General features: G+C 41.3%; 1 protein-coding gene and 1 long non-coding RNA gene across 3 annotated transcripts in view; one reads left to right on the forward strand and one right to left on the reverse strand.

The window, feature by feature from the left end:
- Nucleotides 1-12,518, reverse strand: part of PPP2R5C (protein phosphatase 2 regulatory subunit B'gamma) — an 81,540-nt gene extending 69,022 nt beyond the window's left edge. Inside the window, exons 1-2 of one of the 2 annotated variants that reach the window (XM_071557494.1) lie at nt 12,395-12,518; nt 10,794-10,859 (exon numbers count right to left, since the gene is read on the reverse strand). In XM_071557494.1, the coding sequence (XP_071413595.1) occupies nt 10,794-10,859; nt 12,395-12,421 (93 nt within the window). In that variant the 5' untranslated portion in view covers nt 12,422-12,518. The remainder of the gene's footprint in view (nt 1-10,793; nt 10,860-12,394) is intronic. The other variant, XM_071557496.1, reaches the window with a different exon arrangement.
- A 1,005-nt stretch (nt 12,519-13,523) lies between these two features.
- Nucleotides 13,524-25,730, forward strand: part of LOC139673615 (uncharacterized) — a 49,321-nt gene continuing 37,114 nt past the window's right edge. Inside the window, exon 1 of the long non-coding RNA XR_011698156.1 lies at nt 13,524-13,726. This is a non-coding gene — a long non-coding RNA (uncharacterized lncRNA). The remainder of the gene's footprint in view (nt 13,727-25,730) is intronic.

Below are 25,730 nucleotides of genomic sequence, written 5' to 3' on the forward strand. Positions count from 1 at the left end.
CAAATTTCTTCCCTCTAATGAGTATCAGCACTGAATTCATTAATATCAGTGTGTACACCATACCATGATGGCAGCAGCAAGCCACATACCAGCAAAAACCCAGAGAAAAAACTCTGGACTATGAAATCTAGAGAGCAGAATCTTGTACCAACTAACATGAGTAAGATTCCCTGTGAAATGCAAGTACAAACAATGAAAAGCACAGAACACTTCAAAAGAATCACCAGCCTGAATGAGAAACAGAGGGAAAATGCTTATTTTAATGCAGATTTAATCCCTCCATTCTTTTCCTTTTGGTATAGTAAGTAGCCTCCATGGACTTATTTTTCATTAAGATAAACAGAGGTCTGATCTACAGCACCCAGAAGAGCATGTTCCTTGCCAAGGCAGCCTCAGAGTGCTATGAAAGCATTCTGGATTACATCTAAAACATACGGTGAAACTGAAATACTGTATGAGGGCCCAGTATGCAATGAAAATAATTTGGCTAACAGGTTGAGGCCTAATACATAATCAATGTAATTAGGCTGAAAAGCTGAATTTAATTTAATGTCTTAAGATGAGAACTAAAATCAAAGATCAAGGAGTCAAAATGGGTGGAGAGCAGTTAAAGAGCCTTCCATGCAGTTTTTTCCCCTCTGCAGTAACTTCAAAGTAGTGTGATAATCTCTGAACACTCCAGGAATCTTGAACACTACCATGGAGCTCTCTCCTTTGCAGATCTTCATTTACTTTCTTGGGGGTGGGAACAAGGACAGATCATATCTGGCATATGGCCCAGCTACCATCAGCCTGATGAATATATCCCTGTATCCCTGCAGGAGATGGGCTGGAGGTGTCAGATCAGCAGCTGGGACCAAGGCAAGTTATTCAAGACAGCACACCTCCAGAGTAGCACTATTTGTCAGCGGATCTCAATGCTGTGTTGTTAACAGCAGCAGTTCAACACGCCTTCCAAGAGGCCAACATCAGAATAAACTCTTGTTTATTATGATTATTATTGATAGTAAGGATATCCAGACATTCTGCAGTAATTCTAGTTCATGCAAGTGCCCAATCACTGGTAAGGAGTTTGTTATGGAGCAACTAGCTGTGATCTTTAGCACTGGTATTTTCAGTCTACTCAGTGTAAACTACACTTAAGTTTGATATGAGTCAGCTGGACATCTAAAAAGCAACACTGATCCACAAACAAAATAGTTAAAAACAGCATGGAAATTACATATTTGTTGGGTACCATTTTGGACAGCAAATGTTTCTGAGGTCCTTTGTTGATGATTCTTGCTACTATGCCATTCTTGTTCACTAGTTTTACCATCAAAAAACTGTTTGGACAGACATCTCAGGGAGGAGTCTCTGGAGATGCAGCTTATGGTGCTGAAGATGTTGGTTGGTTTCACACAGGTGGCAATTTATATGTTTATTGTTTTTCCTCAACAAAACAATTTGTCAGAAGGATACCTGCACTGGCCTGCTAGAATGATCTTTGCAGCTGACCTTGTAACAAATATCCTTATTATTGTTAAAGACTGCTCAGCAACTGAGATATGCTGAGACTACTGCTGGACTACCCAGTGTAACTTCTCATGTTTTTATTATAGCAAGAGCTGCATCCTAAAGCTTTGAGGATCCATGTTTTTATAATGATAAGCAAAAATATCAACTTTTAATAGAGTGGTGATGACGACAAAGTTTATGTATTTTAGCACACAGTAATCAGCACTCACTGATTTATGTTGTAGTACTTGTTTAGCAACTGTGATTTTGCATTTACGTATAGCACTGCTACTGCTGGCTATTGATGTCTAACTACAGGGTTCCATCAGTGTTTTGTCACAGACAGCATTCAGCATGTGGAATTGCATCAGGGACTGGGATGTACTCTATGAGTAGTGAAGGACACCCAGCCCTCTGCACTGTGGAGGGGGGCCCACAGCAAACTTTACAGTCACAAACCACTTTAGAAGAGGGATCTACAACGTGCTGAAACTCTTCTGCCTTTCTTGCTGCTGTTTATTTTTCATAACACAAAGCATTGCTTGTATTTCCTGTTAGTTGCTTATACACAAGGCTCCAATTTTATCTTCTAAAAAATTGTATCATCACAGCTTTGTGTAACAGACTTGACTTGCAACACACCAAACCAGTCCAATGTCTCAGCTCGGTGTACTGCAGCCTTGACATATAAATACACTAAAATTTTACTTTCACAACTAAGTATCAGTAGCATAAACCTTGTTTTCTATTTGTTTCTTGCAATTTTAATTTTATTTTAACTAGTTTACTCCAGGAACAAGCCAATCTTTGACTCCTTTCAGTCAGAGATCAGAACTCCAGCCCGAGGCTGCAGAGTCCTGGCAAAGATAAGAGAGGATCCAGGCTCAGACTGTCAGAGGATTCTTGCTGCTTTGCGCTTGCTGAAACACCACCATCAGTGAGCAGCTGGTACTTCACAAACACCGGCAGCAAAGCAACATTTGTTTCCTAATGTATCTTCTATAACGAAACTTCAAAGGTACAAATGGCTTTAGGAAAGAAAAAATTTTTACTTGCAACCACGAGTTACCTAATTAAATGTGACTGAAACCAGATAATGTCCTAAGTATTAATTCAAAACCTTTATACGTGGATGAAGAATCTGACTAAATGAAGGCCTGGCTTAAATTACTTTACTTCTTGATTTTCATTTTTAATTTCTCCCTGAGACACCCTTTTACTTTCAAAAAACAACCAAACAAAAACTACCTTTATGCTTCTTTATATACACACACACATATATAAGGTTCCCACATTTGAAGGAAAAGATGCACTAACTCATTCGCTTAGTCACCAACTCCTATACCCCACTGTAAATGTTAATTATATAAAGCTACTGATGAGCTAAGGCGACTGCATGTGTGGCTTTACCACTGATGTCTATTCTTGTGCTCCCTGATCCATTCATAGAAGTTTCTCACTTCACACACTCATACTGAAATATTTTTTTACTTTGTCTTCAACCCACCAATTTGGTATTTGTATTAGATACTATTTGAAAGACTTACAGCCCAAGACAAGTAACCTGATCTAGTGGAAGAGGGTAGGAGGGTTGCAACTAGATGATCTTTATGGTCTCTTCCAACCCAGACCATTCTGATTCCATGAATAACAACCCTAACCACTTCTACAGAAGTGTTACACCAAATCATTTTATCTTTGGCCTACATCATGCCTTTATTTTACATATCACTGCAAAAACTTACTTGTCAGTATTTCAGACTGCTAAATTGAGCAGTGAAGAGGAAGGATAGGAAAGTCAGCATAAAAGTGTAGCAAATTATAATATTTGGCAGTCATTTCATCTTTTAAGAAGTATATTCAGGAATAGGCCAAGATTTTTCCCTAGGTTTTTTATTTTTTCCAATGGCCCTGAAAGTCTGTTGCGGGGGAACGACACATAGACAAAAAACCCCAAACCCATCATCCCACTTCTAGAATCAAACATTTATTCTGGTTTCAAATGAAATTGAGGGGAGAAAAATGCATCCAAGATACAACATCTTTAACGTCTGTGAACATACGGGTGGATTCAATGGTCACCTGGTTTTTCTCACTGTTTGAACCCTCTATGTGATAACTACATTAATAATTCTCTATTACTAAACATGCATTAATGTACACCTCAGTCTTCTCTAAGTTTAAGGAGTGGTAGGTCAACTCTTATGAAAATACTTAAGAAAATTTGAAACAAAGAAAGAAAAGGATGCTTTCAGTTTACAAAATGCTGGTATCTATTTTAAAAAGTCACTTTGCTGCTTTTGATTAGAACAGCCTTTGCCTTCATTGCTGTGCTTCCATTCGGGAAGGATTCAGAGCATTTGAAAGCATGATTAGGAAGCAGAGAATAGCAAGGACTAAAACAAACCACACACAATCCTCACACCTCATATGTTACACAAGTAGTTGCCAGTCTTTTGTAAGAAGTAGAAGGGCATAGGATCCTGTTTTCAGAAGCATCTCATTTTAGGTAACAAAATACTTGTAACAACAGTGTTTGGTACACTTTAATAATTCCATTACTTTTAAAAGCATAATATTACATAACAAGCACTGTTGAGATACCCTCCTCCACTATTCAGTATTGAGGCGCATTTGCTCTGAATGCAGTTCCAGTTCCCAAAAACAAAAAGGGAACATGTAAATAAAAACTGGAAATAGGAAATTACAGGAGTTAACGACAAACAAAAAGTTGCATAGATGCTTTAGGAGTAACACATAGTGCATCTTTCTAGTCAGCAATTAGCACCTCTGTGAATATTAAGGGTGTATTCACTGGCTATGCTTAAGTATTTTTAATGGTTATATCAACTCATTAAAATAATCTCTCCAGGAAAGAAAATCAGAACTGCAAGCCATGACCAAAAATTAGTTTTCAAAATAATTTTTTCAAGAAGTTGGCACATCAGTTTGAAACCAAGCAAACCCATGCCAAAGCCCACAGACTTTATTTCATATCAGCTATGTAACTGACACAAGAGAAAATCCATTCCGACTTTATATGCAGTTTTGGTTTCAAGTCCTGTTCTGCTAATGTTAGAGGTAAAATCCCAAACTAAAATATCTAGAAAGCTTCATACAACAGAAGGTCTAGTGCAGTCTGTTTATAGTCCTTCTGTGATTCAAACTGGAGAGGACTACTTGTTCGAAATTTCAATTTTATTTCATAATATGAGTATCTCTTCTTTCAAATGAAAGAGCATCAATTTTCAAATCCACTTATCTACTGCATGGGACTGACTCATGAAGACACTGGCTACTCTGCCATCAGTGCAGCTGGGACACACTACTGAACACACACTGAAGAAACCGCCAGGGCTCAGCCAGGATTAAGTGGTGAGTACACCAGACAAACACAGATTAATGATTTGGTCCACTGAAAACTTGGTGGTTTGGGAATGCTTTATTACAGGCTATCAGACATTCCTGATCTAGACAGCTACATAACTCAGAGTATGGTAGGGAGTACTATCAAAACCCTTAATACACTGTTTCAAGCTATAAATAAATTAATACTCAACTTCAGGCATTAATTAAAAGATATAAATCCAGTCTATGCTCTATCTCTTTGTAAAGCACATCAACTTCTATGAAGAACAAGCACACCTCCAAGATGCTTGATACAGCACAGCCAAAAATGCTGTCCCACTGAGTGGCAGACAATGTCCAACTGGTGTGAGTTTAACACACCTGAATGATGGAGTTCCATCCACAGAGACCTGGACAAACTCAGGAAGTGGGCCCATGTGAATGTCATGAGGTTTAGCAAGACCAAGTGGTGCACCTGGCTTGGGGCAACTCCTGGTATGAACACAGGCTGGGGGATGAACAGCTGGAGAGCAGCCCTGCTGAGAAGGCCTCAGGGTTGCTGGTGGATGACAGGCGGGCCATGACCCAGCAATGTGCACTTGCAGCCCAGAAAGCCAATTGTGTCAGGGGCTAAATCAAACCCAGTGTGACCAGTGGGGCAAGGGAGAGGATTGTGTCACTCTGCTCCAGTCTCTTGAGACCCCACCTGGAACAATACTGCACCCAGCTCTGGGGTCCCCAGCACAGGAAGGACATGGACCTGTTGGAATGAGCCCAGAGCAGGCCACCAGGATGCTCAGAGGGATGGAGCATCTCTCCTATGAGGAAAGGCTCAGAGAACGGGGTTTGCTCAGGCTAGAGAAGAGAAGGCTTTGGGGTGACCTAACTGCAGCATTCCAGTATCTGAAGGGAGCCTACAAGGAAGATGGAGAGAGATTTTACAAGAGAATGCAGTGACACAACAAGAGTGAATGACTTTAAACTTAGAGGAGGTTTAGATTAAATATTGAGAAGAAATTCTCGACTGTGAGGGTGGTGAGGTACTGAATAAGTTGCACAGAGATGTGGATGCCCATCCCTGAAAGTCTTCAAGGCCAGGCTGAATGGGGCTTTGAGCAACCTGGTCAACTGGAAGGTGCCCCTGCCCATGGCAGGGTGGTTGGAACAAGATGATCTTTAGGGTCCCTTTCAACACTAACCATTCAATGTTTCTATGACTGAACAACAATAATTGAAAAGAGCTAAATGATAGATGTTTTATACAAAAGATAATAAATATGTATCTGTGACAGGAAGGTATTTCCAGAAATTATCTAGGAGTAGTCCCTCATACATGTTAACAGGGAGGAGAAAACAACCCTAGAACTTTGGGAAATATGTTCTCCCCTCTCCAAACCTCAAAATGCTCTGCTGTGGTCCCTAATGATCTGCCTAATTAGTAGTTACTTGTGCCAAGATTTTCAAGCATAACTTAAAAAATTCCAAAATAGGAAAATCTAGTCACAAGCTGGGCACTGTACAACAGTCTCCATGCAGCATCTTCAAGATCAGATACGTTTGTTTTTCAAGGTAAATTGCACCGCAGTGAAAACCACAGACACTAAACATGAGGAAAATAGGCAAGAGCATAAAGGAAATATTGAGCCAACTTTCTAAATAGCTTGCTGCTGCTGATCACAGAAACCTGCTAGCATAAAAATGCTGGATTTATTGCCTTTTTTTAAGGATGCTTCTACAGATGATCTCTGCTAAGAAACCCATGCAAAACCATTGATATTGCTTCTAGTCCCATCCTTTTTGCAATTTCTTATTTTAAAGGAAAGTGACGATTGTATGTGCTTGTGGAGTCAGGGATCAGTAATAATAGAAGTGATAATACTGATAGTCTTTCCTCACTGTGTGCTAGCTAATAGAGGAAAGGTGATCACAGAAGACTGAATGGCCACCTCTCGAGGTTCTTTCAGAAAGAAGAAAATCCTCACTTCTGCAGAAGTATTTTGAAGATGGTCCATTGAAGAGAGATTTCTGTAATTTTTTGGTAATTTCACTACCAAAAAATATTATCACTATGTTGAATAGCTTAAGAAATTAACTTTTAAATAAAATAGGCTTCAAAAGAAAAACTTTTGAAAACAAAGCCTGACAAAATTGCTGCACTGGAAGCTATCACCAGTGTTTAGTTTACCTACTGAAAAGTGATGGCTGTGAGACAGTGGCAGGACAGAATTCGTTTTAAATTGGTTTCAATAGCAATCATAGTCCAACATCAGCAACACATGCTGTTAATAAATCAAGTAATTTCTTGCACAGCTAGAAAAATGGCCAGTGCAGTTTGTACTTTATTACATCTTGATTTGTCTGTATTAAAAAAAACATGACAAAATACTTTTAAAGTAGAAAGGAGCAACCAGAGCAGCACATGGAAACAACGAGAATGCACAAACACACACATGCTCCTCAAAACCACATCACTCTTCCGTTTGCCACTCTGCTCGGCAGAACCACCAGTTACGATTTCTGTTCTCATTTGCTCCAAGTCAGCAAGCTGATACTTTCCTAAACAACAAAAACACTCTTTCCCTTCTACAGGCTACTCAGCTAGATTCAAAATTAATACAATTTTAAATTTAGAAGCTTCATGCCTACTTAAGCCAGTTCAGCTAGACCTGGAATATGGCATCACTCCCAGTCACCTACTGTTGCCTTCTGTGAAAGGTTATCAGCTGCTTCTGGCCCTTCCATCCCCCAGGTGAACCACAAGAGTGAATGAATTGTTCAAGTGCTCCTGGACCATTTCAGTGAGTGGTGAAAAGTGCAAGTTTTAGTATATATCTTCCTACAGACAAAAAGTCAGAAATAAGAGTGTACAGAGTTCAAATATTAACCTCCTTCCCCTGTGGCAGTATTTGAAAACCACTGTTCAAGTACTGCCCTACAATTACTAGAAGTGTTAGGTTTTAGCTAGAGATAGAAAAAGGTAATGTTTCTCAACAATCACTATTATCAAGCCACCTCTCTCTCAAAAGTGTAGACTGTCCATAAGTTACTCCTGCCATAATTCAAAAGGAGACCTCCACACTCCTGTGACAAAACAGAACTCTAGACCACAGTTTACCCACGAGGCAAGTGCATTTCTGGTACTTCTGTCACAAAAAGGAGAACAGAAGATGGAAACAGAAAAGGACAACCAAAGTAACAGAGGTATTCCCATTTAGGGGACATTAGGCAGGGTTTGGGGAAAAAATATCTAAGTATAGCAATATATAGAAGTCAATTACACCAATAATAATATAAAATCAATTTTACCCAACAGCCAGTTAAGCAAGATTCTAAGACACATACTGTCTTAAAGAAAAGTATACCAGAATGGAAGACCATACATTTACTGCTTCTGAATTTCTCCCCTTGAGCATTAGATGCTGGATCACATAGCAAATAAGTCAAGAGGTCCATGTTGCTTCATATGCAGCAAGGCTTTTTCAGTATTACATTAAGGAACCAAGGCACAGCTAATGCAGAGCCATCAGCTTAAGTAATTTTCACCCTCCTTCAGTATGGGCATTCTGACCTGGCATACCAACAACCATTGCAATCCCTTTTCAAACTTGCTCTACAGCTTCAATCAACTGAAATCTCATTTCCCTGACTGCAAGACAGGAAAAACACGTGTTCATTTTTGTAAATATTAAGATCTGTTGTACTTTTTTATCTATAGAAGTTCAAGGCATCATGAATTTAGTTAAGTGCTATAAAAGCGTCTATAAATAAAGGATTTGTGGGATGCTGCTGCTTGTGTTGTCCCTGTTCTTTGAATAGCAGACAGTTTCTAGTCTTTACAATCTGCCGTTTGCATTAAATTCATTTGCATCAAATGCATATGCATTAAATGCATTTTCAGAAACAAAAAGCTGAAACGAACCAGCATAATTCCAAACCTACTCATAGTCTGGAAGAGGATTTTTAAAAAGCCATGTTAAAACATATGTACAAGGAAACAGGAAGACAACCTTCTTTAAAGAAAAGGGAAACCTAAAAATGTACTAGCAGTGTGCTCCAGAATATTTCTATATTTACCAATCTTAACTGTGCTAACAAATAGCCTCCTTTTTGCTCAATAAGCCCCAGCTAACATACATTATGATGACAGTCAGCCACGTTAGAATGCACAGTCTACGTTATTATTTGTGTGCAATTACTCTATTAATTAAGTTAATGAGTCAAGCACTGAGGTGTTCAAAATTGTATGGAGACTAAATAATGCCCACTGGGAATTACAACTGCACTATATGTGCCAGTCACATTCCCAGTTCCTTTCCCAGTCTGCCCCTACTCACATATGATTCAGTATCATAGACAAGTAAACTGTACTGGCCATTGGGAATTCTACCAGGAAGGACAAAAGAAACAGTGCATGAACACTGAAACATATTCTCCTATTGAGATTCATCTCTCTCACATTTTAAGTTTAAAAAATAAAAAGCTAGATCTGCAAACACAGAAAGAAATGTCAAACAAACTCACATATACCCTTTCTGTAGCATTTAAAGCCCTTTGCTTACTATGGGAGCTTTGCACTTTATCCTGGAGTACCAAGATGGAAAAAGAAAACCAGTCTTGGTCTCAGCAACTGCTAATTCAGAAGCCTGAAAAAATAAGTGGTCAACAAATGTACAGCAAAGATGGTGATAGTGATGATCCTTACAACTGCACAGGATTAAAATAATGAAGAAGTGACACTTTTTAACGTCACAGCAATATAGTGTAAAGACAGAACATACGCCAATAAAGCGCATCTACCTACAGCACTATAAACATCTACACTGATGCATTTTCCACCTCATTCTGTGAACCTCCCTAGTAGCTAAGATCCCTTCTAGGAGCCAGGTTCCCCCCACCCAAACTCAATCACTCTTACCAGAATTTGCCAAAATACCTTTACATGTAGTATACAACTTCTAATGATCTTAACTTATGACAGTGGCATGAATCTTTCTGCTCAACACACAAATGAGAGTTCACTGAAGTGCATCAGAAAGCATACAATAAATATTCCCATCCACCTATGCTTAACAGTCATTTCAGAGCGGGAAAAATGGTAAAACTGGATGAGTATTTTGTTCCCAAACATTGTCTTTCAGTATCAAGACACATAGTTTAGAGGCTGAAATACACAAGCTTTTCAGTACAGTATTTTATATTCAAGCTAGTAAGAACATTTTAAGGAAAATTTTAAGAAATTCACCTAAACAGTGAATTTCCAAATGAAGCAAAACTACTAATTTTGAGTTTCTGGATTAATGTGGGAAAGAGAGTGAATAATGATTTAATTGATCCCTTGCAAGTTGCTGTGCCATACTGGTGGCAAAACAGAGAGAATGCAGAAGGGAAAATCAGGAACAATGACAGAATAATTGGTCAAAAATGAAACACTCCATCATACACCTATAGAAAGAAACCACACAACAAAACAGCTGGCAGCCTTTGATTAAACCTAAGGTCTCCTGACAATATAACAGGCTACTGACACTTAACTGACATGCCAACATCGACAGCTTGAGAGAAGAGACCTCTGGGAATTACAGAGAATGATAAAAACTATGGTGAGCAGCTAGAAGACAAGCTCAAAATCTCACAATAACACTAGAAAATAAGACAGATGTACATATCATAACCAAAAAAGGAAATGCATGAGCATTTAAGACCATAGCAAGCAAATATTTCCTTAAATAAATAAACATTTACTTAAATATTTACTTAAATAAAACTGACTTCCTTAAAAGCATCTTCTCTTATCTTGTCAAATACCATGGCAGTAGTTCCATAATTATTTTCCCTCAAAACTGCTCATCATGACAAAATTTTAACCACCTAGAAAAAACTAAGGCACTCTTTAAAAGTCATGACAAATTAGTATGGAAAAAACCCTATGTATTTTAGTAACATTTTACCTCATGTTCTTGGTTATCTTGTCCATCTTTGCCACTTTTTCCACTCTTGACTGATTTTGCAGGTTCCTTAAAAAAAAAGTTTGCAATGTCAGTTTTTTTGAAAAGCAAATCTAGACAGATTTTCAAGTCAGGAAATCAGGTTTTTTTTAGACACTCACTAAAAAATAATAAAATTGACAGAATGAAAATCATAAAAGCTTTACTGGAAGATCTTAATATTGAACTATCAGTCTCTACAAAGCTGCCTTAAACCTTTTTCATCTGTATAAAGGCTTTGGAACTTTATTTATTCCTCAGAACTCACTCAAAGATAACCTTTCACATAGGTAAGCAGGTAGAGACAATGCAAGTGATTTGAACCACGTCTATGAACTTATCCTTGCTGTCTTTGGTTTTTAGCTTCAGAAATATTTATATTTAGTTTAGCTTTGAAACTGGCACGAGTGTAATACATATTTTACATTTGATTATGTTGTCTGTTCTGGGGGCCAGTCTGGGATTAGAAGTAGGCCCACAAGTCAATTTTCTCCCTCGCAGCATCCTATTTAACTTGCATCCTTCACGCACAGCACATTTTTGAGATTTGTTGTTCTCAGAAACGTGAGGTTTCAATGTTTTCAACGTCAAAAGTGCCAAGGATGTCGGGAAAAAAGTAAAAAGAACAAACCCCCACAAACCACAAAACCCAACTTCCCTACATCTAATTTTAAGACGATGTTGACAAACTGAAAGACAAACAGAATCCACCAAACAGAAGCGGTGGGGAGGGCCGGCAGCTGATGAGGCAGACAGCACACTTGACTGTTTCTGCCTTCCACTCTTACGGCTTATTGCCTCTCACACAAAATAAAGTGCGATCCAGCGAACTTCCTGCTGGATTTACAAGTTTTCTGCGATCATTACTTGTGCAAGCCCCTTCCGTGGCCGCCACACAAATCGCTCCTGGGAGCCTGAGGCAAAGCAGGGCCAAAGACCCTCTCCTATTGTCAGGAAAACGAGCTAAAAGACTCCGGGTGGCGATTAGCGCTCCCTGAACACTTATGCAGATCCCCCAAGCGCAACTCTCCCTGCAGCCTGAGCTACGCAGCAGCCGAACTTCCTGGGACGGGGTCCGGGCGAGAAGCCGTGGGACAGACCCTCCAGCCCTGCCTGGAAAACATTCTTCCCCGCCCCAACACCCCGGGGCCGCCCCCAGCGAGACCCTCTCCCCGTTCAGCCCCCGCTGAGCAGGACACGCTTCCCATTCCATCCTCCCCCGCACGCCGAGCCCACGGCCGCCCCAGCGCCGCCCGCCCTCCCTCCCTCCCGCTGCCCCGGGCGAGGCGACGGCAGGACCCCGCTTTGGCACCCCTGGCCTAGGCCCCGCCGGGAGCTGTCCCCTGCCCAGCGCCCGGCTCTCGGAAAGAGGCGGGGGCCGGCACACAGCGGCGCCGGAGGCGGCTGCCCCTCGCTCCGCTCTGCCCGCGCTACCCTCGCCGCCGCTGCCGCCCCCCGCTCCAGGCCCCTCCTCCTCCTCCTCCTCCTCCTCCTCCCCGCGGGGCCTGCGCCCCACAGCCTCCCCGCGGGGCTCGGCCCATCCCGCAACAACCCCCCCGACTCACTTTCTCCTTTTTGTTTTTATTCGGCATGGCCGCGGAGGCGCAGCCCCCGCCGCCCCGCTCGGCTCCGCTCCGCTCGGCGCCGCGCCCGCCCCGCGCTGGCGCTGCCGCTCCCCCGCTCCGCGACGGCCTGGCCCCCCCCACCGCCCGCGCCCGCCCATTGGCTGCGCGCGTCACGTGGGCCGCGCTCGCGGCGCGTCACCCGCGCGGGCGGGGCTTGGCGGAGCTTCCGCCCACCCGGCCGGCGCGGGGCGATCCTGGCGGGATCGGGGTGTCTCGGTCTGGTTTCCCGAGATCGGACTGTCCCGGCGCGGCTTCCCGGAATCGGGGCTGCCCCGGCGCGGCTTCCCGAGATCGCGGCTGTCCCGGCGCCGCTTCCCGGGATCGCGGCTGTCCCGGCGCCGCTTCCCGGGATCGCGGCTGTCCCGGCGCCGCTTCCCGGGATCGCGGCTGTCCCGGCGCCGCTTCCCGGGATCGCGGCTGTCCCGGCGCCGCTTCCCGGGATCGCGGCTGTCCCGGCGCCGCTTCCCGGGATCGCGGCTGTCCCGGCGCCGCTTCCCGGGATCGCGGCTGTCCCGGCGCCGCTTCCCGGGATCGCGGCTGTCCCGGCGCCGCTTCCCGGGATCGCGGCTGTCCCGGCGCCGCTTCCCGGGATCGCGGCTGTCCCGGCGCCGCTTCCCGGGATCGCGGCTGTCCCGGCGCCGCTTCCCGGGATCGCGGCTCTCCCGGCGCCGCTTCCCGGGATCGCGGCTCTCCCGGCGCCGCTTCCCGGGATCGCGGCTCTCCCGGCGCCGCTTCCCGGGATCGCGGCTCTCCCGGCGCCGCTTCCCGGGATCGCGGCTCTCCCGGCGCCGCTTCCCGGGATCGCGGCTCTCCCGGCGCCGCTTCCCGGGATCGGGGCTCTCCCGGCGCCGCTTCCCGGGATCGGGGCTCTCCCGGCGCGGCTTCCCGGGATCGGGGCTCTCCCGGCGCGGCTTCCCGGGATCGCGGCTCTCCCGGCGCGGCTTCCCGGGATCGCGGCTCTCCCGGCGCGGCTTCCCGGGCTCCCGCCGCGCCCCGGGCTGGCCCCGCAGGCTGAGGTATCCTCAACCGGCTCCTGCTGAGCCGGTGGCAGCCCGTGGGAAGTGAGAGGTCCCTGCATCCACCCCGAGCTGCTCTGGAGTGAGGGTGGCCGAGCGCCTGTGACTGGAGAGCGGAGATGGTGAGGAAAAAAATACAAATATAAATCAACACGGGGCATACCCGACGCACGCTGGCCCTCTGGTACAAATCCAGTGTGTCCATCACCAGTGTGAGGACTTCAGTACACGCTCCCAGCGTGCGGGTGAGGAAAAGGTGAGCTTTGCGGAGGTGCAGCCTGGCTTCCTAACAGCATCCTTAATCCCTTCGTAGCTTTTAAAAGCTTGGGAGCAGGTGTGTGGGTGTGTGTGTGTTTTCACGATGCCCACCTGTACCAGAGATAATTGCTTTCCAAACACATCGCTTTTTAGTCTCTCAAAGGCAGAATGCAAAAATCAGAACAGTCTTGGGCAAAAGAAGAAATGAGCAGGTGCTTCATCTGGAAAATATACAAACTGTATTTCTCACGTGGCCCAATTAAACCCCAAACTACTCTTAGCTGAGGAAAATGTGCAGAGGACATTAATACACATAATAATGCCAGGACATAAAGGATTTAAAATTTAGATTGGACACCCTTGTTAAATTCTAATTGTGCAGTATTGCTAAGGGATAGAAAAATTATGGATTAATAATAACAGCATAATAGTAAAATTGATTTCTTTCCTTACCCAACCTGTGAGCATCAAAGCCAGCATGAGCAAGCAGCTATGCTCTCATTTTTGGGAACTGGGATTTCTAATAACCACTTGTGCCTGATGGGATGGTGTCTAACATTAGCTTCTGTCCATTATATTTGAACACTGTTTTTGCTGTGGCAAAAGGAACAACGAAACTTTCCCTTTTCCAGGCACTGCAAAGAAGTCTACTGACTACAGAGAGCTGTTTCCTCTTACTTCAGTCCCCTTCCTTTCCTGCTTCTTAAGTGTTGGAAAACAAATTATGTCTGCCTCTTATCCTTTCCCTAATCTTCTCTGGTTTGAAGGTTTAGAAATGAGGTGCAGTCATCACTATTGGGCCTCTGTTAAGAACCAGTCATGAATGAGTTACTACTAATAAATGAGATTTCTGACCAACAGAATAACATACATTTTGAACATAGTAAGAGACAGTAAAGGAAAGAAATCTACTTCCATCTGTAGTCTGGAGTTTGATCAGTGTGTGAAAGGGTTTGTACAGCTAAGGATAAACTGAAGAGCTTCCAGTTCTTTGTGAGGTTTCAGTTTCGTAGAAGCTTAAACTACTCTTAATTCCCAGCTGTTGCGCTCCTATCTCCCTCCTCTGCACTGATCCTGGTACTGTGCAGCTCCTTAAACCTGTTCATAGAATTGATCAGGTTGAAAACTGTCCTTCCAAAGCAATGTGTTAGGTTGGTTTGGTTTTGTTTTTGCTTTTTTTTTTTTTTTGCCTTGAACTGGCACACCACCACATGCTTCTGTAAACACTAACATTGGCTGAAGGAAGGGGGTGGAAATATGTGGCGGGGGCGGGATGTGACCTCAACAGCCTAGATTTAGATCAGTTTAAGCAGCTTAATGAGTTTCTCATTGGCTCTTGGCCTCCTTTGTGCTTGCTAGTGCTCATAGTTTTTCCAAATAATGGAAAAACTCTGTCAGTATCGATGTTGCCCAAATGCTTCTAAATAGCAGCAGTGAAAATTGTCCTTATTTTGCAGTTAGCTGGGAAACCTTGAATCAATCAATACGTCAGACTGAATACAGGTTCAAAAGATGGCACTGACTCAGTTAACATTTAGGAGGTTTTCTTTGTGACCACAGATGTAGAAACTCTTGTGAAAACTTGCCTCCCCCTTGCTGCACTTGCTGCAGAGTCTAATTCACCAGCAACAGAAAGCAATTGTTTTTCAAGGCCTGCTGTATTAGATGAACTAAGTCAGTGGGTGGAGAAGGTTTACAAGTAAAAGAGTTCCATCTGTATGCTCTAGTGTCTTTATAAAACGTGAGAATCACACAAGCGATTTACACAATGAAGCCTTATTTTTACTACAATGGTACTTCGCTGTGGGCCTAATTATTCTGCTTACAGAGTAGGATTGACTATGTAAATAAGGTGATGTAATATGAATGTCAATATGACTATTTTAATATTTGCATTTACTTCTGAACATTTCATGCAAACTAGTGCTTTCAAAAACCAGAACAGATTCAGACTGACTAGGCTATCTCTGTAATTAAAATGTCAAAAACACGTAGCATAGTTTCCAATTTGCATTTTTTCTGTACTGATTAAATTGTCTAAGCTTGCAAAAGTTAAATCACCAAATAATGTCAACTGTTGTGTAAAACACCTGGATAATATTTAATAGCTTGAAACTGGACCAAGTGTCCAGTGTGCCAAAGAAAGGGGAATATTTACATAGTTAGTCCTTTCCAGCTGTATGGGATATTCCTTTTTGTTTGCTTGCTTTTCATTTGTTTTTGTTGTTTGTTTTTTAATCCCTTTACAGTGGTTGAGCAGTCACGCTCTGGCCTGAGTTTATTGAACAGATCATTGTCACTGTGATAGGGATAACATCTCCCATCATCAGTTGCCTGACTTTACTGCTTCCCATGCACTCTATAGTTTAATTGGGTGGTATGCCAGTTCAGCTTGTTAAAATGGCAGAAAACTAACTGAGCAGTGAAGACAAGAGACAACGAGACCTTTTGCTAGGAAGCTGTTAATTTGGCTCAACTGAAACTGAAACTGCACTTGTGGACAAGGTCTGAGAAGCCAATGAACTGTCATCATTATACATAATTGTCAGACATTGTCAGGCTGTTGCTCAAAACATCTCTTCATTGACTGAAGCAGATCTCTTGCTTTCTGGCGCTTTGTGTCAGTTGTAAAGAGAACTGAGAACAGAAGCCACTGCCAGTAAGGAGGCTGGAATAGATGGGTTGAAATTTAAACAATTTTTTTTCATGCTTGTGCAGGCCAAACTCCTGCTTAAGGTAACTTTCCTGTCAGGAGCAAGTGAAATTGCCAGATTGTGTCTGGAGGAACTGACTGAAGGAATAAACTGTTTCATCAGCACCTGCAATAGACTCTGCTTCTATGTAGCCTAGCATCAAAAGCTGCAAAACCAGTATGTTCTACTTCCCAAAAAAGCTTAAACATCTTTCAGGAACTTTCTTCACTAGCATAGATTCATTCTTCTTCCCCTGAATTACATTAAATAATTCTTATGCTGTTCTTGTTCTAAATTGTCTCCTCAAGTCTTTTAAAATCCATTTGTGTTGGATGCCCTGCTGTCATACTCTACAGTGTTGTAAAGGCTGCAAAACTGTTTATTCAAAACTGTATAAAAGTCAGATTCTTTTGAGGTAGTGAGTAGCAGGTTGAATTTGGAACTTTATGCATGTACAACATGATATTTAACCACATGGTTACAAATGGCAATTATTGGTATCGCTTAACACAGAACCAGAGATGCACATTCAGAGCCATCATTAATCACATATATCTGTAGTACTGTCAGTATTGGATACCTTCTAGCTGTCATACTGCTGCATATTTTTGTAAAATTTGGATTGGTGAAAATATGAACAAAATGCTCATGTATGTTTAATTACACTATCTAAATCTCATCTTTAAGAATTTTCAGTGAAGATGGAACTATTACATTGAAATACAGATTTCTTTGAGTTTTGTTTGTTCTTAATAGTTTTCACTCTTTTCCTTGCCTCTTAAGTTTAAAAAAAATTCATAAGATTTCATTTAAATGTAGTGAACAATATGATCAATTATTTAGGCAATTATAGCATTATAGAAAAGGTTTGCTAGGAGATTTATCACTTAAAAAAAATTCAAGACTCTCTTTCCTTTGGAGACTAATTGGCAAAACCAGAAGTCAGTTTGCTTAGTTTTGACTGGGGAGCAGCAAGAGTTGCTCTGTGAGAGAGAAAGAGGTGGGAAAAAAGCATTGCTACAACAAAAGTAGGTCCTCTCTGACCGTGGTACCATCCCAGTGAAGTCAGGATGGTAACCATCACCAGTCTAAGACAAGACAAGGTAAGAAGTCAGGGTTCCATCCTAGAAATCCACTGAGGAGAAACAGGAGAACAAAGACCGAAATGGAGATAAGACTTCCTGTGATGCAGATCTGAGCTTCAAGGAGATGAGCTTGGAGAGAGGACTACTTGTAAGTTTAAGGTTCATCCAGGAGACCCAGAGAGAATGAAGTACCTGCAATGTACCCCTGAGATCCACCTAGGAAGTTCAGTCAGTAAGTCATGTTGGAAAGAGATGGGGTTGGATATAGATACAGCTCTGACAAAGGGGGCCAGGTTGAGGTGCCCAGGCCAGAGCTTAAATAGAGCTCCTGGACCACTTGGAAATGTTGTCATATGTGGCTGGTAACTGGCCTGGTATTAGATGTCAGTAGCCATTGTCCATATTAATCAATATATGGATACAGAACTTCTGTTTGGGCCAACTTAATTTTAAAATGAATGTGAAACTCATAAATAATGACCATGGAATACTCATGCAGAATGTTACTAAGGCATTGTACTGGTTTTAGCCAGGATAGAGTTGCATTTCTTCATCGTAGCTTCTGTGGGGCTAGCTATGCTTTCAATTTGTGATGAAAAGTATTAATAACATAAGAACGTTTTTGTTATGAGTGAGCAGTGATTACACAACCTCAAGGCCTTTTCTGTTCCTCACACTGCCCCACCAGTGAGGAGGCTGGTGATGCACAAGAGTCTGGGAGGGGACACAGCTGGGACAGCTGACCCCAGCTGACCCAAGGGAAATTCCATACTCTATGATGACTTGCTTAGCAGTAAAGCTGGATGGAGGGGTGGGAAGGCTGGCCAGGGCTGCTTTGGGACCGGCTGGGTATCAGTTGTTGGTGGTAAGGAATTGTTTTCATTTTTTTGTCATTTATTTATTGATTTGTTTATTTACTTATTTATTTATAATTACTAAACTGTGTTTTACTTAACCTGTGAAATGTCACACTTTGTCTCTTCCGGTTCTTACCCCCATCCCACTGGGGGTGAGTAAGTGAGTGGCTGTGTGGTTCTTAGCTGCCTATTGGGCTTAAGCCACAACAGGCATCATTACTGGGATTCAGTAATATCCTGGACAAATAATATATAACAAAAATATCCAATATTATCTAATGACAGTTAAAACATTTTTATCTGCTTGTGGCCACAGTTTGCACAGTAGTTATTAAGTATTAAAATGACCTACATGTGGGAATTCGGATGATGATCAAAGTAAAAGACAGGCTATTAAGCTGGATGAACCATTTGTCTTATCCAGAATGCCAGTTCCTATGAGCAATGCCTGCATTTGTGTGCTGGTACCCAAATTCCATAGAGATGGGAATTACAAAAATAGTAACATTAAAACACTTTGTACAAATCGCTCGGTGTTCTTCTGCCTCAGTGAAGCAAAGAAAAGGATCATAAAAGCAAGACTTGGCTACATGTCATATAATTGAATGCTTCCATGAGAATAAACTCCAAGAGGTGCAACTCTGTTGGCAACATATATGCATTGGGATGTCTGCTGTCACATTTCCACTATTATTGTATGTTTATTTTTCATATTTATAATGAGTTAAGACACTTGAAAATATGATAAAACAATCTGTTTAATGTTTATTGACTGTGCCTAACATTTAGAGGGTAGAAGGGACATGTTTATTTTTGTCAGTTCATCTTTTTTTGTATCCAAACTGAGTATTTTAATGGTGTGTTTTGGTGGAACTTTTAGCAGTCTTTGTTAATTCCAGGTTTTTGCTACATTAAATACAGTGTCCCCATACATGTCCTAGCATTCCTTCTTTTCACATGATATCAAAGAAAAGATTAATTTTGTATCAGATGAGTGAGATGAGTAACATAAAGGTGACTGCAGCTAAGACTCCTACATTTTCGTTTTTATCATATTTAAGTTGGTATTTATAGAATGAACAAGGAGATCCAATTAATTGTACCTCCTGTTGATGCCATACAAGATTTTCTCTTTCAACACTTCATAGTTTTTTTAGGGTTTGTCATAGCTAATATAGCTGTATATTTTTATCTCAGTGTGGGAAGAGTTGAAAGACATACTCAGAAGGGATACTCAGGACTTAACCCTGCAAGTACCATGAGTTTGTTAATGTGTGAGGGACTACTTCTGTGTATGCTTAGAAGTGTCCGTCTTCTCAGGTGATGCATATGCTGGATTTCTGTTTTTCAGGGGCAATCCATGTTTCCTTGTCAGAATGCGAGGAGTCGCTTCCATTAACAGAGCTTTTGGCTTGCTCCCTCTGGGGCAGGCTGCCTGCTGCTGCACCATGCAGGGTTTGCAGGGATCTTGTAGTTTTCTGTAGGCCTTTCCACAGCCTTTCTGCATGCACAGTGCAAATATCACTCCTCTGCTGTGCTTGCATCCTGTGATGAGCCAATTTCTCACTGTGTGCTTTAAGAGGGGTAAAATTTGTTTTTAAGTATCGTTGCCTGGGGCTGCACTGAAACCCCTCAGCATGAAGCTGTCCTACCACGTCTGTTTTGATAGTCAGGGTGATTCCTGCAGTCAGGGTCCCCTATCTTCAAAAGCTGTGATAGTTCAGAGTCCTCTTGGCACTTTAAAGTCTGTCTTTTCATGTGAGATATCTGAACAATTTTGAAAGGTTCTTTAATAACAAAACCCTATTTTGTTTGCCCAAGATAAAAGGAGAGATGCTTGCGGCACACCACTTATCTGCTACTGTAGCATGTTATCTGAGAGACATGTTACGGGGTCATGCCAGGCAAAAGGTTTGCAAGGATGATATTGGAGGATTGGACCAAGTGTAGAGAGATTTTGTACTCAAACCATTTCCTAGAGCTATTTAGCTACTAAATGGCTTCTAGATTTTGTGTAAGAGGAGGCCTTGTTATTTTGCTTTGGGGGGTATTCCAGGAATAATCAAGCTTGTACACAGAATAAATGCTAATGACAGTACTTTGGAACCAAACAGGCAGTGATTCAGCCAGATAGTATAGGGGCACCCAAAATCTCCCCATGTGTTACGTTGGAAGCCTTAGTCTGTAATTAAGCTGTAGATTCTACTGGATGGCAAAACTTCCATGTCCCAGAATCACAGAATGAGTCAGGTTGGAAGGGACCACAGTGGGTCATGTGGTCCCACCTCCCTGTTTAAGCACAGTCATCCCAGAGCACACGGCACAGGATTGCATTCAGATGATTCTTGGATATCTCCAGTGAGGGAGACTCCACACTCTCTCTGGTCAGTCTGTCCCAGTGCTCAGTCACTGCACAATAAAGTTCTTTCTCATGTTCGTGTGGAACTTCCTGTGCATCCGTCACTGCCCGTTGCCTCTTGTCCTGTTGCTCGGCACCACCGAGCAGAGCCCGGCTCCATCATCCTGGTGCCTTCCCTTCAAATACTTGTACACGTTGATGAAGTCCCCTTTCATTTGTCTCTTCCAAAGACTCAACAGGCCCAGTTCCCTTAGCCTTTCCTTGTAAAAGCGATGCTCTGGTCCCTTAATCATCTTTGTAGTCCTCTGCTGGACCCACTCCAGGAGCTTCATGTGTCTCTTGTACTGAGGAGTCCATAATTCTAAATTCAATGTTTCACTATAAGGGTTATAAGAATTTGTCCATTTCAGCAAAACAGAATGTTTTTGCTTATTCACATTTTAAAAGGTCTTACTTCCATTTTTACTGAAGGATTAAAAAAATAAGATACTCTGAAAGAATTTAGGTGGAGCAATTAAACACTGACAAAGTTTATAGACATTTCAAACTAGAACCTTACAATAGGAGGTGTTAGGCCAATGATTTCTCTTCCATCTGTATTTATGTCATAGTGTGTACTGTCTGTCTGGTATGTCTGTACAGATTTTGCCCTAAATTTAGATTTGTTTTCATCCTGTGCTCAGTATTTATTTTAGAAATTCTGTATAGGTGTGAGTTGTATTTACATTTAATCATAATTTCCTAGGCATGCTAGAATGTCTTTTGAACACCAGGCAGGTGAATAAAAGTACTGACAGAAAATAATATAGGTAGGTAACTACTAAGAAGTCAAAAAACTAAGGTTTTTGACACAGATTTTTTTGCCTATATGCATTCCATGGAAGCGTGACACATAATCTTTATACTTGACACATTCCCTTCACAGAGGTTCACAGGTTTTTTAACTTTATGCTCTTTTCTTGCTGTCCGCAGTTTTTGGTTGTCTGTGAAAATGGCATGTGTTGATGTCAGCAGAGCTAATTAATCACTACTGTTCTTATAGAGTTTAATTTCACAAACCAGCTCCTGTCTCCAGCGTGCTTTATGTATCTGCTCTTGCTTTTATTGCAATCCTACATGCTTCTTTCCAACTTTATCAGAAGTCTCTTGGTTCATACATTTCTTGTCTGTTCAGAGAAGTGCTCCATATACGTGTAACATTGTTCAAGATTCAATTCTGAGAGCTATTTTTCCCTTCCTTTCACCGAGGCTACCGAGGTAGTTCTATGGGCAGCGCATCGTTTATCTTGTGTTCTCTAATTTGTAGAGTAAATGTCCAGATTTCTTTATGGACTCCTTTATTTTTGTTTCAGAGAAAGAATTAGCAGTCATTTGAACTAAAGTTACCTGCTTTTCAATATAAATTGAAATGAAAAATCCCTGTTATTAGCATATAAAAGAAGCAGATTGGGAAATGTCTCATAGTTCCCATGGCACTTTACATTTAAAACTTCTTTCATATATGTAAAGTGGATAATGGTAGTAAGGTAAACAAAATGTGTACAGAAACAAGATAAGGTATGTAAGATGTATAAAGAAAGGTGTCTTTACATAAATTTATATAGAAATCCTACTCATCACCCCAAGTTAATTAAATTTTTTCTGACTGGTGAGTTGGGTTTGAATTTTAGTTCTGCTAAATATGTGAAGGCATTTTAATATTTATCTGAAATGTTGGGAACTAGATAAATTAATCGCTAAAATTTAATTTTTTTAAATTTACTTGTATTATGGAACCAAACAGAGGGTTTAATTCAAGGCTGAAGTAGTATAGCACTGTATATGAAATACTAGTAAGGAAATGTCCTTTTCACAGTAAAATCTGGTTTTGCTATCTACTTCCCAAACAGTATGCTTCATATATAGGATTATTCAATGGAAGGCTAAATTAGTTATATGCATAAGTTGTGGGCTTGAAGCCAGAATGAGAGGAAAATTATCAAAAGCTGAGCAATTATAAAGTAAAATTTGCTAGGTATGCATTACTTAAGAGAAGGAAAGGCTTGCTAGTCACTCAGATGAGTGTGTTCAAGCTTTGACTGTGCATTTCCAGGCTGCTCAGCTGTGTATGGTTCAGTGTCATTTGGCCTGAAGAAATAAAGTTCATCACTTGATGCTGACCTTTGCATTCCTATGCATGCTTTTCACTGTCCCCATCTGGCTCAAGGGGCTCATGTAGGCCTGAGTGGACACTGAATATATAGAGTACAGCAGGTATATTCAGGAGCCTCTTAATCAATTTTTTGATTGTTCTGTAAATGTTACAGAGAGATGGTGAATTCAGGTGCTTTGTTTTTAAAAGGTCTTTTTATGGTTTATCTTTAATTACTACTGGTAAACACTAATGGCTAATAAAGATGTATTAGAAAAATCCAGAGGGAATTCTTTGGGAGCTCAGCAAAGGACTGGGGTTTGAATGAACTGGATTCTATTCTTAATTTGACTATTGATTTGCTGTGTGATTTTGGCAAGTTAATCTCTGTGTTTCTGTTTCTTTTTCACATCTTTTATCTCTCTTGTCTATCATTACTACAATTTGTCTCTACAGTGCCTAGAATAAGGAAGGAGGCAATCTGGACTGTGATTCTAATAACAGTGATAACAAGTAACTTCAAACACAAACTGAGTTTCAGTCATTCTATTGAAGTATGCTTGTAATGGATTTGTATAGATAGACAGAGATACGGATTTAAATTATGTGTTCAGCATCTTTAACCTAAAAGATTTAATCCTGTCAGAGAGCTGTCTTTAGCATCTGTCTTCATGTTCTGCACTGAGCTGAGAGAAGATAAAACTTGAAGATAATGTCCATGGATGTCAAGGAGGTAACACGGTTGTATTTTTAACAATTCTTACTCAACACCTCTAGATGTCTGCAGCACTTTTACATGTATAATTCCCTTTCATACCTGATACGTTTTCAAAAATGTTCTCAATTAAAAAAACTTTCATATGATACTGACCTTATGTTTGAAATTGACTGACTAATTATGTCTGAGATGGCTATTGCCAGGCTTACTCCAAATACACCCTCATGGAAATTTTCTTTTCACAGGGAGAGTGCTTCTACATTATGACTCGTTTTGCTATCAGATTCCAGATGATGAAGGCAGCCTTTGGGGCAGGTTAGAAATCCTGCTAATTTCAGTTGGGTCCAGTGAACACTTAAGTGTGGTTCTGTTTGGTAAACATGAAAATTCCTATAAATAAATTCAAGGCTCATGGAGAACGTTGAATATGGTAAATTTTGTTGAGAACAGTAGCTGCCAGGCTTTCTGCAAAAGGGATCAATCACTTGATTTTTATCAATTTATGAATTCTTTTTGGACAGTACAGATGTTTTCTGCGCACACTGTATGTTTGTATCAATACTGAAAATTTTTGTGCCTTATGCACGCCAAAGAAGAACACATCATGTCCTTCACACCAAGCTTTGTGAAAGCAAATAGTCTGTCTCATTACACTATTTTTTTTCTATTCGTCTCAGGTTGATTTTATTCTGTGTGGTGGGGGTTTGTTTTATTTTGTTTCTGCGTTTAAAAGTTCATTTAGTCATTGAAAAACACCTGATGGGCACCAATGGAAACTTACCACTGAGTCCATTGTCCCACTTGCACCTGTGTTTCAAACCTGTTTTGGAGGGCTGATCCTCTAGACCAAAAAGATAATCCAGTCTCCTGGCCTACTCAGCCCCGAGTTTGGAAACAACATGCCAGCTTTGTTATCCAGATTGCACAGGAAAAACTAGACTGAGCCTGGTTATTACATACTGGCTGCTGAGTACCTGTCAAAGAGTGACTTTCAGTTACGAACCACATGAGGAGGAGCTGAAGCAGATACTCCGAGATGAAAAACTGTGTATCCCATTACCAGTCACTTGAGCTGTTCAGTGTCCATCAGCTGATTGAAGAAGAAAACATCATTAATAATGTATTTATGGATCATGCTCTAGCTTTTATGTTACTATTAGTTCTTCCAGCATGAGCTAAATAAGCATTATTTATCTTCTGAACTCCAGCATCTCCTTAGTAGCAATGGCAAGTTTCATGGTATTTTCTGTTTTAGCGGTCAAAAGGGATTAAAGCTTGTGGTGTAACAATAGAATTGATTAATGAGGTTGCTTAGTGTTTTCATAAGAATCTATACTACATTAATAAGTTTTAACACTGCTTCAAAATACTTTTCCAAGAGAGGGAGTCTAAGCAAAGAAGAGTAACTTGTGTAATAGTTTTTTATAACTAAAACAACAAAGCTAGTACTTGATAATGCAAATCACTTGATATGAAATGAGGAATGCAATGTTTTGGACTTAAGAAGCTGAATGCTGACATAGATTGGTGCATCTCTTTGAGTGGAAATGTCAATGCTAGAAAAATAGCCAGAAATATCCAGAGAATTTTGTTTGGTTTAACAGTGTTTTAACATTTTTAATTGCCTATTCCACCAGGCACAATACAATTATTGCATTAGAACTTAAACCGTTCAAACCCCTAGTTTACAGTCTTATCATTTGGGGAAGTTGTTTTTAAATTCCTGAACAATATGATCTGAAAAGTTGTCAGATGACAGCCTGCAGCCAAAACAAGATGCTATTAGTTGATAAGTTCTTAGTGTCTCTTGAAGTCTAGCTTTTTTGCAGTATTGATCTCTTTTTTCCTTAGAAAGGGCAGTTTGTATACACTGGGAAAATAAATACGTGCCTGGAAGAAAATGGCATGAAGTTTTCATCCTTGATCCAAGACATTTGCAAAATAAAAGTTCTTTTTAGTCTATGAGGGGGTTTTATTATTATTTATTTTAATATCAAATTAAAATTTGGTGGCCAAAACCACGAAAGGGCTTGGCTGTTTCTCTCTGATACAGATCTCTAGTTTTCCTGCCTTTGTGGCTTCAAGCCTGTATTACTGCAGTACAGAGGGAATGAGGAGCTATAGCTATGGCAACCAGTGCCTGGTAGGTAACTGACAGC

Source organism: Pithys albifrons, chromosome 6 (genome assembly GCF_047495875.1).
Source record: "Pithys albifrons albifrons isolate INPA30051 chromosome 6, PitAlb_v1, whole genome shotgun sequence".
Classification (NCBI taxonomy): domain Eukaryota; kingdom Metazoa; phylum Chordata; class Aves; order Passeriformes; family Thamnophilidae; genus Pithys; species Pithys albifrons.